Genomic DNA, 14,834 nt, shown 5'->3' on the forward strand with positions numbered 1-14,834 from the left:
GTCCAATATAAGAGTTTATGAATGCTGAAGCTCTCCTCATTAGGTTGACGCTGAGACGCTGCTGACCTGGCAGCACTTCTTTTTAAAAGCGAAAATAGAACAACCAGCCCAAACTCACCACATAATGATCTGTTGATATGAGTGAATGTACTTCAAGAGCACCGAGGTGGCTTGGCTCAGCGACGTGTGGGAGCACGAATGAAAGAGTGGATAAAATAAAAAGTAACTCGTTAACAAATAGAGAAGAATCGTGTCAGAGAGAGAGAGAGAGAGAGAGAGAGACGGTATAAACGACAGGCTGTCTGCATTTCTGCTAGTGGGTGGGGTCAGGTGGACGAAAGCGATTTGGACCACATTATATGTAAAGCTCGGAGTAATTACTAGGTTTGGAGACTCAAATAGCCAGGCCCTCGGTGGTAAACACACTGGAAGTCGAGGCAGCTGCCTCCACAGTATCCTGCCCTCTTGCCACCTCAGACACAAACCAGTCAGTGTGCAGAAGCCCTCAGCATTTGGGTTAGATGGGGCTGAACTGAAAAAAGGCAAGAGTCGCTTCGATTAACCAGTCAAACAAACAGTAAAGGAGGCTTGGAAATCAGTGCATGGGGTTTCACAGCTCAAAGCTATGAAATGAAATGTTTCTTTTATAGATTTCTTTCTTTTTCTGCACAAAGCACAAAACACGTCAACAAACTCTTACATGCATAAAGAATAAATGTGAACCAGCCGTGAGCAGTAATGGACCAAATAAGAGGAACACTTCAAAGCACCATTATACAATTGCTAGTCTTATGCTCACACAGCTTTTCAAGTTTTTTTTTGTCTTTTTTCTAGCAAAACACAGCCCTTAGTCTCCAATGAGTAGTAGTACAAGACAACAACAGTACAAGGACATGTCAGGAATTGTCATGAAATGCTTCACAGACATTTTTGCCTACAGCCCCACCGTGAGGGTGACCTTTATGTTTTTTAGTGAAACATCTCGACTGTTTTAAGGATCGCTATGAATTGTGGTCCGGATATCCACAGTGTCCAAGGGATACATCTTGCTAGCTTTGGTGATCCCCTGGTAGTTCCACCACAACAGGGATTGAAGTGCACGGGTTGTTCTATTAGGAGCTTTGCAAACAGAATATGTATTGCCTGGGAACTGTTTACTCAGCGTCTGTGTTCCTTTTATTTCACGCCCAAACTGGGTATCTTTGATATTGATCTGCCACATTTGCTTCCTGTTGTCATTGCTTATCCTTTGTGATCGTTGCATCTGTCAGCCGGGTGTAAAACTCTTTCACACAACTTCACAAACTCAAGAGCTATATACAGTTACATATGCAATACTTACAATACATTTTCAATTAATAAAAATGAGTTAGTAAAGATGGTTTATTGCAACAAACAAATCCAAAAAAAAAGAACAGACTAGAACGTTGTCATCAAACAGTCTGGCAGGCCTGAGTATCGGGGGGCCCCTTTTTTTTTATCACGAGTCAAGAGACTTGAGTCAACAGACAGGGACCTGCTGACAAACCTCGCACAATCCTGCAAACCAGCTGCAGTTGGAATGTTTGAATACAGTAGCAGTGTAAACATCTGTTCGACAGAAAGGGTCCTTTACGCTCCAAAGGATATCTTAAAACGATTTTTGGCCTATTACATACATGCAAACTACTATGTACGTGTGCAAGAGAAGTGCCCCCCCGCAGTGTGTGTGTGTGGGGTGGGGGGGATACCTGTGGAGCAAATTCCGACCTGGAGTCATAAAACTTCAGCACAAATTCTAAATAATTAAATTCAGCCCGGTGCGTTACTTCATTACATCTCATGCATAGAATTGGAATTTTCTTCTCTCTGTCATTACAACTCCTTTCAAGTTTCTTTGGTGCAAAAGCAGCGTATGTGACTAACTCAGGAGTTGCTGCACAAAAACTAATAACTAATGAGGAACCTGAAAGTCTTTGAAACAGCTCATATATTGCTCACATGCCCACAACTATCTACCTAAGGATTCAGATCCTGATTGCATAAGCCAATGACACAGTTTTACCTCAGATCGAGTGCAAAAACCTAGGATAATCGTGCTTCCTGTTTTACCCATGTATACAATTTCAACTTCCTTGCTTTAAAAGTAAAATATATGGATTTTCTGCTCAACAATAAATTGTCTTCATCAAACTATTTTAAATAGTGAAAATCTTTAAATAGCACGCCATCAAAAAAATAAAGCTCTCTGCACCAGCATGAAAGAACCTAATAAATATCAGTCATTCCAGAAACTGTTGGTTTTCCTGCATCAGGATTCAGAGTTTGTGTCCGTTGGCCTATAAAACATTAAAAACCTTATTCTCGATCAAACTCACAGACTTATCTGTTAACATTTCTTCACTACTTACAAATTTGTACCCAAAAAGTTTCAGTGTTGGCCCACACACTTTCTGTACAACCTGGGCTATTTTGAAGGGTATGCTAAACCTCCATTTCTCTACTTGTTCTGAGGAGTTCTTCTGTGTAGAGTAAACACCACTGGTATCCTTGGAGGCCTGGGTGTTCTTCAGGATCCAGGATTTCACTTGAGGAGTGAATGGGATTCCAGCAAATCTGTACATCTCAGCTGCCTTTCTCATAGGGAACCGGGCAATGTCCTCGTAACGCACTAGCATGTAGCGCCCACGCAGCCACTGTGGCCGCCTGAGGCCGATCTCTGCAGACATCTTGATGTTGTCGCAGTTCCCTTTTAACTTCCTCACCTCGTCATCATCGATGGGTATGTCCCCACCTGCGGCCCACTCCTTCCAGTTCTTGTATTTGGCTGCAAAGGCCACCATGCGTGAGGCCAGAACAGCCCGAGGATCCCGAACCAGCTGAATGAACTTCACATCAAGACGTGGGTCCTCAGCCAGAGGACGGAGGGTCTCCAGCTGACGTACTCTCACTGACTTGATGGCCCTGTGCTCCTTCTGGAGGCAGGACAGAGACGCCATGGTCAGGTTCAAGGGCCCACAGCGCCTTGTCCTGCAGTGATATCGCTCAAAGACCCCTTTGACGAAGGGGCTGCAGACTGACTCCTCGCACAGAGAGCTGCTGGACTCCCTGCGGAAAAGAGCGGTGGTGATATGGTCCACAGGGAGGGGGTCGATAAAGCTCTCCATCAGGGAGAAGTCACACAGGAGGAGCTGCTGGAGCACGTCGCGGTACGCCTTGGCTGACGCTGTGGCGTTGGTGCCTCCAGTGTCCAGTGTCAGCATCTTCTCCACGTGCCACAGCGGCTCAAACAGGTAGAACATGTTGTCGCCCTGCTGGTTGAAAAACTCGCCCACAAAGGAGGAACCAGTCCTGGTGGTGGCCAGCAGGAGGATGTGTTTCCTGCCCCTTGTCCTCACCTCCTGGTGCTCACTGTAGTTCTCCAGGCGCCGCTTCATCAGCGTGAAGGCAGAGTTATTCTTGGGTGGGGTAATGGAAGCATTATGCTTCTGCAGTATGTGGGAGAAGCTACTTGGCTGTAGAGGGGTCTGGGGGGTCTGCTTTAATGTGAGCTTATCCGACACCCTGTGAGTGCGAGAGGAACCACAGAGTCATATACGCTTTCTAAGTCAACACAAATAATTCATAGCTTTGTTATACATCCTTTTACTTGAAGCAATTGTATCCTGCTAAAGGAGTATTTATGAAATATCAGCTCAGAAAAAAGAAGCACACACACACTTGCAGAAAATCACAAGCACGCTCCACTGATCACTTAAATGGACTTACCTTGAGATAATGTTGTTTTCCTTCTCAATGATAACAAGTGCCACAAAAAAGACAATGGATATTGTGTATTTGATCCTCATTCTTGGATGTAGCTGTGTCTGGATATGCTTTTACAGACTGCTTCTTAATAGGTTCTGCCAATCTCGCAAGTCTCCAGTCGCCTTCTTAAAGAGCCTTCCAGTTATTTGTATTCCTCGCTGTAGGCAATGTTTCACCCTGTAAATGAAATGCACATCAACCTGTCAGTTACACATTTTGCACACATGAGCACGGCTGTGAGCACCTACTTGGTCTCAATTCTCTCCGTCTGCACACTTCTAGATATTCGTTTGAACAATTTGTTGAAATTGGGAAGTTGAAAGTTGCACATGCGAAACTGCACCATGATGCTGCGTCAGAGTTGTGGTTGCACGGAGGCTATTGTCATCCCTACATGACTCTTTTCTTCCTCTCTTAAGTGAGCGCAGCATCAGGCCAAAGATTCACTTGAGCGACAAACACATCATATCTTCGGAAGGTAAGAATAGACAATGGCTGGAATCTGAGACAGTCCTTCCCACGAGGAAGTCCTTGTTATCTTTAAGTGCACCAGTGCATTTCAGGGACATGCCCACCCACCATGCTAGACTGAGAGCTGCTGCACTGCATTTACTGGATGAGTCAGTCTAATGAACGGTGATGGCACATATGGGTTGAAGTTAACTGGGTTGACTGGGATGCTCATGTAACCAATACTTGGTCTCATACTGTATATATTCAATAAAGCACATTAGCAATAGTTAGATCATGGTACATTGGAAGAGAACATCCTGATCTGCAGATTCTTAAAGGCCAAAGGAAGCACATTGTCTTTCAAGGTTAACTGGGGAGAGTATAGATTGTACCAGAGTAGGAACTTTCCTGATTAAGATGAGCAGTTTGGATAATTGGGTGTTTTTCTTAGCAAGCTAGAATTGGACCAATCAGGCAACCCAGTGTGTAACTGCAATCAGTAGTATTGCATCCCTCTTAGAGGAGCGTGGAGTGATGGCTCACTTATGCAGCCTCCACATGCGAAGAGCACTGCGTCCATTTCAAACAACGCAACAGTCGCTGCCAGCGTACTCCACTGTGTCTTTTACATCACCATGGATCCACTATAGCAGCATACAAAGATGTGGACGGAGGAGGAGGTAATTCGGTCCTCTCTACAAAGTCCAGGCAAAGTAAAATCATATGGACGCCTGTAGTTTCCTACCAACTCGCAAACTCTCTTTAAAATGTCTTCCTCGTGTCCAATGCCCTCGTCACTTGAGCTGTTGCCTACACTGCCCCCCTATGATTCCTGATGGACATGCAGGGGACGATGGGAACGCAGAGTACAGACAGAACGCTCTGTCCATTTCTGTGTACGCATCTCAACTGTAAGAAGGTGAAAAGAATGTGTCGGAAAAAAGGTTCTTCATTCTGCAGCCCCTCTCTACTCTCTGTTTTACAAAGAAGGAAAACCTTATGATTCAGTGTTAAATTTCTTGTCCTCCTTTGAATTGAACTTGGTTCCTACTGTAGTAAACACAGCAGCCGGGTGTTGTTGAAGTTGTTGATGATGAAGGAAGGACGCCGAGGACCAAGTAGTTTCAGTGTAACAAAGTTTATTACAAGAAATCACAGGTCAGGACGAGCTCTAGAGACTCGGAGACATCACACAGCCAAATGGTGAAATCTGCCTTGCAGGGGATGTAAGCACACATATATAGGGAGTTTAGTTCCCCCCATGACCCCAGGCACAACGCATCCCACATGGGACTTCCGACTGAACAAGGGCACATCTTTGTGTCCGAACACGAAGGCACACTGGTCAAGATCATTCCTTCTGAGCCCATCTTGTTAACTGGTAAGTGATGGTTCCCTAGGTCAAAGGTCATCCCCCAAAGGGTAAAGTAAACCAGACACACATCCGGTGGACTCTCTGAGAATGTCTTTGTTTTTTGGAAGCATATATCCACATGTTTTACTCTAACGAATATACGACACTACAAACCCAAAAGTTAATGTCCTGTACTCTAATTCCACAAAAGAGTAGCTGCTTGCTTGAAGACAGAGTTGTCTGGGCTACAGTGATACTGTTACCTCCCACTGCAGGTATAGCAGGGTAGCCTGTAGTCCAAACTACCAGCTGCTCCTTCATGTCAACACTGGGAGGAGATCTTTTCAGCAGAGGCCCCCCGAGACATGGGTTACTGGTACAGTAGACCATCTGGTGATGGGCTAATGACTTGTTGCTTCCCCATAATGTCCCTTTGTGCTGCTAAAATACTGACTGAGACGGGGGGGGGGGGGGGGGGGTACATAAGTACACGCAGAAGTAAAAGCAGTGTTGAAACTGAAGGGGAGAGGCCAGAGCTGTGAGCCTGGAGGCCATTCTGTCTATTTATAAGCCTGTAAAGGGCAGACAGTGGGTAGTGAAATTAGGATAAGCACTAATAACGCCTTTTAGGGAATATCTTGCACATTCCTGCAGGATTAATATTCCTCCAGCTTTTAAGATAACTTGTCTCGGATCCCTGACATATCTTTGGATTTTGACCTAATCCTGTCCACGTCCTCTGCGTGGTGAAGGGGTCAGTAAGCAAGAGTAAACAAGACCGTCTCCTCCCTGAGAAGTGTAATTTGGATGTGTGCCCACATAAAATACCCCAGCTAGAAATGATTGCAGTAATCTTGCACACAGAAGATCTACAGTACTTTTATTTGAACCTGAATTAGACATCTGAGTTTGTGAAGACATTTGTTTATTGGATCTGTCAGGTGCCACAAACAGATCCCTGAGTGCGTCTGTGATCCCTCAGTGTTAAACGAACGCCGGTCCGACACATTAGTGAAACTGCTGCTGTAAATCAGCCAAGCCACAAGCAACAAACCAGCCTTTTCACACAGCAAAGCAAGGTACTTGAGTTTGACAAATGAAAGAAGAAGCACAGTGCAAAGAAACCTCCTGAATTCGGACAAGACACATCTGGAGGTTCAGTTCTCACATCCTGTCCAAGAGACTACAGTCTAAACACAGGGAATGGTTGGACGCTGCCTGTGAAATTCTCCGGGAGGGGATGGAGAGTTCTGTTGACGTGGAGCGGCGCGTAATGAAAAGGTGAACGGCCTGTGAGCCGGGACACGTTTTTGCCGGGAGGAAAAAATCAGCTCCATCTTGCACCACCCTGCCGCATGCCACAACCACAAAGGTCCATTTACACAGGAGTGACTCTGAGCCCCATGTGGGCTGAGATCGGAGAACATAAACTCCCAGGTCATTCACACCTCACTCGGGTCAGTGACTAAGCCCCTGGATGTTACAAGTCATGTAGAACTGGTCAGACAGTCGGCTGCATCGGAGGAAATCACTAAGTCCTTAAGCGCTCAGTTGTCGTTTCACATTGTGCGAGTACAGTCTCTAGCAGATGTGAGTGGAAGTTGCAGTCAGCCCATTTATCCTGCAGATTATTTCCTACTGTACTTGAACAAATTAAGACGAACACTAAAAATGATTTGGCTTAATGAGTAAGACGCGAGGGGACGATTGCTGACAGAAATGTGTAGTATTTCATATTTAAGCAGTTAAAGTTTTCTCCACAAAAAAACACGCTACAACAATTCATCAAGAAAATAAGTGGTCTGAGGTTTTGTCATTTGTATGGTAAATTAGATGTAAACCAATTATCTCGGCTTATTGCATCTGCTGTGCAAAGTCAAAAAAAAAGAGGAAAAAAGAACACACACATGAGCTGACATTCTTGAATATTCACAAACCACTGAGGCATATGACACGTTTGATCATCTGCTCATAACAAAACCGCCACTGCACTATTTATCATCTTGTTACAAAGGCTTTTAATAGCTGCCTTTTATTTAATGTACATCTCATGTGAAGACAAATTAAATACCAACCAGCCGAGCCCAGTTTTGCTTGAGATTGTGTTGTATGCTGTATGTACACAGTATCCCATTACAACACCATGAAGGGGATTTATCTTTCCACTACATTATCTCACACACACAGTATTTATGTATGTGTGATAACTACAGGGGGATGTGTCCTTATGTAGAGAAATAACAGGGTTAGGGTTAACAAATACAGATTGTTTGACATATAGAGGCGGAGCAGGGTTTGGAGATTATACAATAATCTGTGAAACCTTTACCTTATGTCTATCTTTGTGATATTTATGGTTGTGTTAAGTCATGTTATGAATCCATGAAAGAAACATAAACTACTTTGTTGTTGATACCTGTCGCTACAGTGGCTATTCACTTACAACCCTAACATAGGATTCCCATCACTTAAACAATGTACAACAGTTCAAATTAGCCTCAAAAACACTCTGTCATTTCCATCTGGTTACTTTATCTTTGATGTGTCTGAATTTCGCTTGTAGAAAATCTCCAATCATGATATACAGCGCAGTCATATGTCAACATTGCTCTATAATTACGCACGCTGTGATAAGAGAGTATAATTGTCTATATAAGGATATTTGAGAGTTTGTTGTTGTCGCGTGTATACTTTGGCATTGTGGCAAAGGAAAACATGCAAGGGTCTATAGTTCAGTGATTCAGTGATTTGTCTCTTATCTGGTGTCATGACGCGGTGGTGCTGTTGCTATGGTTACCAGCTGTTTGACAAGCGCAGGGTAATCAATATGGTTAACTAATTTTCTTCTTAGATATTCTGTGAATTAGTTTGGCGAGAAAAGATGGATAATACATAGTCATCTAAAATATCTATATGGAGTAATTTTAAAGAAAGACAGCAGCTGAACTTCAGTCCTACATATTTGTCTGTGAGATAAATATAAGTTTGGGACAGTGTGATGATTTTTGTATAGCAATATATATGCATGCACGGTACACATCTACCACAGTGAATTTGCTGTTAATTTAAACATTGATTTGATTAGAAACTTATACTCTGCCCTATATATAGATTCTAGCAGTCGTCAGGGTCCCTGCAAATAAAAGTGTGCACTCATGGGTCGAAAGGACAAATAGTCCAATGAAGTCTTGCTTTCATAATAAAACTGAACCTGAATGAAAACCACTTCCCACAACTAATAAACTGACTTTATTGTACTTTGGAGTATTTCTTATTCATATCTCTGTCCTACCATGAGATATTATAGGTTTTAGTAATGAATGAAGTGTCGTGGGTAAATCTGTGTGTCCATATACAGTATACCCACCATCATGATGACCTGCGGTGTCTGAACCCGTCCTGCCTCGTCTGATGCATGAAGCTGATCACCGTTTCCTCCAGGAGCGAGTCCGCACAGAAGAATAATCCCATTACTCCCCGAGGCTTCACTTCCCCTCGTGTTCCAAAGAGTGATCCGACCCAAGAGAAGAGGAAGAAGGAGCAGAGCTGGTGGAAGTGAGTGAAACCAGTGGATCAGATGGGAGCATGTTGGATGGAGGCTGCAGGTCAGGCGCTGAACTGGAGAAGTGAAGAAGTCCATCCAAAAAGTTGCGTCTTCGGGGAGTCACATGAGAAAGTTTGGTCCAGAGGAGTGGAGCTGCAGGCAGGGGGCGCGTCTCAGTGACCCCCCACATACACACACACACACACACCCTCAATCTGTTCTCTGTAATTACAAAAAATAAACATTCTAACCGTTTGATTTTAAAAACGTCAACATAAACAACCGGAGTCACACTGAAACTTCAGATATTTCTGAAAAATACATGTTTTTATTATTATTGATGTGACAACAAAAGGTGGCAGCACGCCACCTAGTGGAAAAAAACACATGGTGCGTCCCAACATTCATATAGATAGAAAAGAGTAATTACAAGAGCTGACATTATTGCATTATATTGTATTATATTATATGATATTATGTTATAATATGAATTAGAAACTTTTCACAGCCTATATTAACATTATCTATTAGCACTAACTGGTGAATAGAGGTTAGAAAAGGGAAATATTGGCCTTCTTACTCTAAATTAGGGTTAGGGTTAAGGTCAGCTAAGCAGTAACTTTGCAGTTTATTATTTTATCTTTATATTTAATAGAAGCTCCGTTCATACGCTTCAATAAATATAAACTACAACTCCCTTCGGTCCCGTCGCCTAGTGATGACGCAAGCACGGAGAATTTTCACGAAGGTTGCAAAACAGTTGCGTCAGTGAGTTGCGCACTTGTATCTTGGAAGGTGAACGAAGAGCTTTGAGTTTCAGGTTCGTAGCTTCACGTCACAGCTGCTAAACTAAAGCATATCAGTCACGTTCATAGTAAGTTCATGTGTTAAACCAGAACTTTGTCAGGTTCAGTGTCTGAATCAATGACGCTGTAGCTGTAAACGTGTGTTGACGTAGATGTACCATGCTAGCTAGCTAACGTCGGCTAGCTTACTTAACTGTAGCGAAGCGTCACATCCCACTTCGATGTCGGCTTTAATGTATCTCTGTATTTCCGGTTTGACTTCAGATAGAACTGGCTTCGTGACTTTCACATAGAAACAGAGGGTCAGAAAAAGCCGCAGCTCAGTTCCTGTGTTTGTTCTCTCAGGCTGATCCAGGATCACACACAGTCAACATGCTGCTGGCGAGACTGACGTGCCTGAGGAGCCTGCCCGCGGCCGGGCTCCGTGCCGGGTTGATGCAGGGCTCCCCGGCCCTGAGAGCACCCACCCCCCTGAAGAGCTGTCCCCCGCTGCTCAGGCCCCAGCAGGTACAGCACAGTCCGCACACCGCTTCATAGCAGGGATCTCCAATGTGTCTCAAGATGTCTGATCACTGCTACACACACACCACTACAACAACTTCTACAGTAGCAAATTACTTATCAATAGGGTCAATATATAAAGCAAATAAGATTTGTTGGCAGCAATTCAAACTTTTCAAACAAGCCCCCCCCAAAAAACACTATTAAATGATGGGATGCAAACTTGAGCTATGTTATTACCAGTCCAACCAGTGTCTTTATTAGTGTCTGACTTTTCCTTTTTCTTGAAGTTGTTATCAATAAGATTACCAGACAGTAGCCCAACCCACTGATAAATAAAAGCTGAACATGATTCATATTTGCAGGTTTTGTTTCATGCCTGTTTTTCTTTCACCAGGGTTTCTCCTCGAAGGCCAGGTTTGGTTTTCGCCGGGGGAAGACGGCCAGAGACCAGCTCAAAGAAGCAGCGTTTGAGCCAGCGACAGATACCGCCATCAAAAGTAATCAATTAATAAGAGTTTCATGTTCTACAATGTACTGTTGCATATCTGGAGTTTGATTCTATTCATCTTAGTTAAAAATCTAGAATTTTACAAAAACATCATAAGCCTTTGAAGACAGAAAGTAATTCGTTTTATCATATGATGTAATGAAAGTAAACTGTTTTTTTTCTTTCCCTAGTTGACGGTATGGGGAGACTGTTTCTGGCTGGAGGTGCAGCAGTTGGTCTTGGAGCTCTGTGCTACTATGGACTCGGCATGTCCAATGAGATTGGTGCCATTGAGAAATCAGTGTGAGTAACAGCTTTTTGTACCAGGGGCTCTTTAATTTAGTTTTTTCAAGCACAGTTCAATTTAAAGTGTCCCATGTTCAACCCGCTGTTGGCTTTTATCTTATCTGTGCAGGATCTGGCCTCAGTATGTGAAGGACAGGATCCACTCCACCTACATGTACTTTGCAGGCAGCGTTGGAATGACTGCTCTGGGTGCTGTAGCTGTGAGCAGGACCCCGGCACTAATGGGTCTGATGATGAGAGGATCGTGGATCGTAAGCGTTAAAGCACAACACACTCACACACAATGACCTCACAATGTTGGAACATTTATTTTCTAAATTAAATTGAACTTTAATAGGTCACCACAGAGCTTGTTTTCTAATAACTGTACTAATTTAATTAATGGGTTATTAATATGAATCCCTGCTGTTTGTTGTAACCCAGGCGATTGGAGCGACTTTTGCAGCCATGATTGGTGCAGGCATGCTGGTCCGGTCGATTTCATATGAGCACAGCCCAGTGCCCAAACACCTCGCTTGGATGTTCCATGCAGGTTCGTAAGATGATGTCCTGTGAAGAAATATTATTCCACTATGTTGTCCCACTCCCTTATTTCTCCTTTGTAGTTGCCTCGGTTTAACACTAGATGGCAGTCATTTACAGGCTCAGCAGTTCAATATAAAACTTACACCACATGTTCATATATCTGTTTAGCTGTTGTTTATTTTGACTTGGGCATTCATCAGTCTGTTTTGTTGTTTTTATTGACAAGGTGTCATGGGTGCCGTCATCGCACCTCTCACTCTCCTGGGAGGGCCCCTGATGATGAGGGCTGCCTGGTACACAGCAGGCATTGTGGGAGGTCTCTCTACTGTGGCCATGTGTGCCCCAAGCGAGAAGTTCCTCAATATGGGTGGTCCGCTGGCTGTGGGCTTTGGAGTGGTCTTCGCTTCCTCTATCGGTTCGTATGTTGCACTTTCCCCCCGTAAACGCCGTCTTAGTTTCACTACACAAAACACTGAAAATGACACTGCACGTGGTAGAGAATGAAAGGGTGTGTTTGCACCAGCACCCCCGCTGTGCCACCACAGTCAGTGGTCTCAGTTAAAGAAATAGAAGGGCGCAGTTTTTAATTGCAGTGTTGTTGATCTGAACAAAGTCTGTGCTATATATATATATATATATATATATATATATAGGCCATTGTTTGAGGGATTTAAAGTACAGGCTCCTATTTGCATAACAGCAGTGCAGTGTTTACCACTGATGACAATTAAAGTATATTATCATGGCAAAATGTTCCTTATTTAAATGAGACCATGTGTAGCCTACATAGTGATTACACATGCACAGCATGACATTTCTAATGTGTGTTTTACTATGACAATGTGTCATGTCTGAAATGTTTTTTCTACACAAGATGAGAACTTCACATCAGTGCGTAATTTTCACACAATCCATTTGATTTATGTAAATTAATTTCCGGTGCTGTCACACAACAGGAGAATATCTGTATGAATACATTTCCATGAACAACAGTAATTACTTGTATAAGATGATATATAGCTGAATGTCTTCATCACCATGCCAGGTAGTCATTTACTTATAAAACTTTACTGGGTTCATCATCTACTTACAATTGTCATACTTATAATTTGGTTAATGTTATAGAAAATGTAACTGTAATGATGTGAAGATTTCTAAAGTTTAAATTCTGTGCTTATTAGATAGTGTAACTACAGTTTGTATTTCCTCACACATTTTTATTTATTCGACATTACCATTTCATGACGATAAAACAATTTACATAATCATCTAGTCGTGGACATGTATGTATAGTTTTTATTTGCTTTGGCAAAGAAACGCAGATTGAGAATAGAATTTTCATTATTTGACAGATGTATAAGAAAGTAACTCAGTGGCAGCTGTGCACACTTGAGAGAGCAATAACTAAAGTGCTTTTTCTGTGATGCCTCAATTTCCAAACAGCAGAAGAATCAAAGTGCAAATTATGATGCTTTTTAATGAACTAGAACGATTTGTTCCGATTTTGAAAGGCAAGCTTCTTTGTAAAAATTGAAGATAGCCATACATTACTTTCATTTCTTTAAATTAATTAGGAAGATAGTTCATTCAGTTATCGACATATTGTCATCTGATATTTAGCTGATTGTTTATTTATGCCTCTATGTTCTGTTATAACTATAAATCCACCACTTTACAGGAACCGTTCATTCACTCTAACAGAAAATGTCCCTGTGTTTTCCAGGATCAATGTTCCTGCCGCCCAGCTCTGCATTTGGAGCAGGACTTTACTCGGTGGCCATCTATGGAGGCCTGGTCCTGTTCAGCATGTTCCTTCTCTACGATACACAGAAGGTCATCAAGAAGGCCGAGACGCATCCTCTCTATGGCGTGCAGAAATTTGATCCCATCAATGCGTAAGTCCCTCAAGGAAAATGTACACTTCAAAAGCAGTTGTTTGCAGAACATTGTTATTTAACATATATGTTTATTTATCAAATTAATAAACTCTTTAGAAACACTTGATTTTATGTTTTTTTAAGACAAATATGTGTTTTCAAGTTGTTCGTACTTATTCTGTCCATCACAACAGCTCGATAACGCCTCAAATTGATTACAAACCAGATCAGAGTTTATGATCAATTAACACAGAAAAGCACTTAAATCCAAACTGTTAACATAAATTTTTTCTGTAACTATACGTATTTGCATTAAAGGCGAGACTGACCCTCTTCGTCGTCTTACAGGTGTATGGGAATTTACATGGACACGTTGAACATCTTCATGAGGCTGGTGATGATTCTGTCGGGCGGCGGCGGCAGAAAGAAGTGAACGGCGGTATCCTGACGCCAACCTCACTTTGACTTTTCCACAGAGCTGAACAAAGCCATGTTTCATTACTAGCTGCATACACCAGGTGTCATTCTTAGCGCCTGTTCCTATCCAGCTAGTACATAAACAAATACTTTGCAAGTGTGAAGAGGAGGATTGCGCTCTCTGGTGCGTGCTGCCGGTGAAGAAGTCAAATATTTGCGCATTCATAACACAGACTGGGCTCTCACCTTGATTGGGAACGTATCTGATTTATTTGAGGGGTCACGGATCATTTTACCTGCTTCAGATGTCCTTTGTAGTGTTAGTTATGTTCTTTTATTTATTTTCTTTTGAATCTACAGGAATCTGGTATAAGCAACAGAAACAACACATACGTCAACTGTTTGTAACTGCTCCAAGTTTACACGGAAATTGCACCTACCTGAATAAAAGGGTTTAAGAGGCTGACTTTAGTTCATGTATTTCTGAGATATGTTCAGTTATTTCAATGATGGAATCTCTTAATAAACAAATAAAGGTGATGGTTTTCATCAAATGCTGTGTCTGGCCAATTGTACTTTACTTTTAGGGTAAAAACCTTAAAATGTAGTCGAAGAAGATATTTAGTTTGTCATAGAAAAAAAAATATATATTTATATAATTTGAGCTTAATTCTAGTTTAGCTGCTTCAGTGTCAGGGGTCCTGGTGTTGTTCAGTTTGGCTCACTGCTGAATACAGCAGAGCAGTTGTTAATGCGCTATTCCTGCTCTGTTAAT

The 14,834-nt window shown here is 42.4% G+C and overlaps 2 protein-coding genes across 4 annotated transcripts; one reads left to right on the top strand and one right to left on the bottom strand.

The window, feature by feature from the left end:
- Window positions 1–601: 601 nt before the first annotated feature.
- LOC128426472 (carbohydrate sulfotransferase 3) lies at window positions 602–9,387 on the bottom strand. The gene is made up of 3 exons (XM_053413356.1): window positions 8,961–9,387; window positions 3,748–3,963; window positions 602–3,543 (listed from the first exon to the last, which is right to left on the bottom strand). Exons 2-3 carry the CDS (start codon window positions 3,825–3,827, stop codon window positions 2,319–2,321), a joined length of 1,305 nt encoding a protein of 434 aa, XP_053269331.1. The 5' UTR covers window positions 3,828–3,963; window positions 8,961–9,387; the 3' UTR covers window positions 602–2,318.
- Window positions 8,952–14,613, top strand: ghitm (growth hormone inducible transmembrane protein). Of its 3 annotated transcripts, none has more exons than XM_053413359.1 (9): window positions 8,952–9,240; window positions 10,289–10,450; window positions 10,842–10,944; window positions 11,126–11,237; window positions 11,350–11,491; window positions 11,664–11,772; window positions 11,992–12,180; window positions 13,489–13,660; window positions 13,991–14,613. In XM_053413359.1, exons 2-9 carry the CDS (start codon window positions 10,316–10,318, stop codon window positions 14,073–14,075), a joined length of 1,047 nt encoding a protein of 348 aa, XP_053269334.1. In that variant the 5' UTR covers window positions 8,952–9,240; window positions 10,289–10,315; the 3' UTR covers window positions 14,076–14,613. The 3 variants fall into 3 exon arrangements, with proteins under 3 accessions (XP_053269334.1, XP_053269333.1, XP_053269332.1); XM_053413358.1 differs by having other exon boundaries at window positions 8,952–9,148; XM_053413357.1 differs by lacking the exon at window positions 8,952–9,240 and adding an exon at window positions 9,867–9,957.
- The last annotated feature ends 221 nt before the right edge of the window (window positions 14,614–14,834 follow it).

The sequence above is a fragment of the Pleuronectes platessa genome, chromosome 21 (assembly GCF_947347685.1).
Source record: "Pleuronectes platessa chromosome 21, fPlePla1.1, whole genome shotgun sequence".
Taxonomy (NCBI): domain Eukaryota; kingdom Metazoa; phylum Chordata; class Actinopteri; order Pleuronectiformes; family Pleuronectidae; genus Pleuronectes; species Pleuronectes platessa.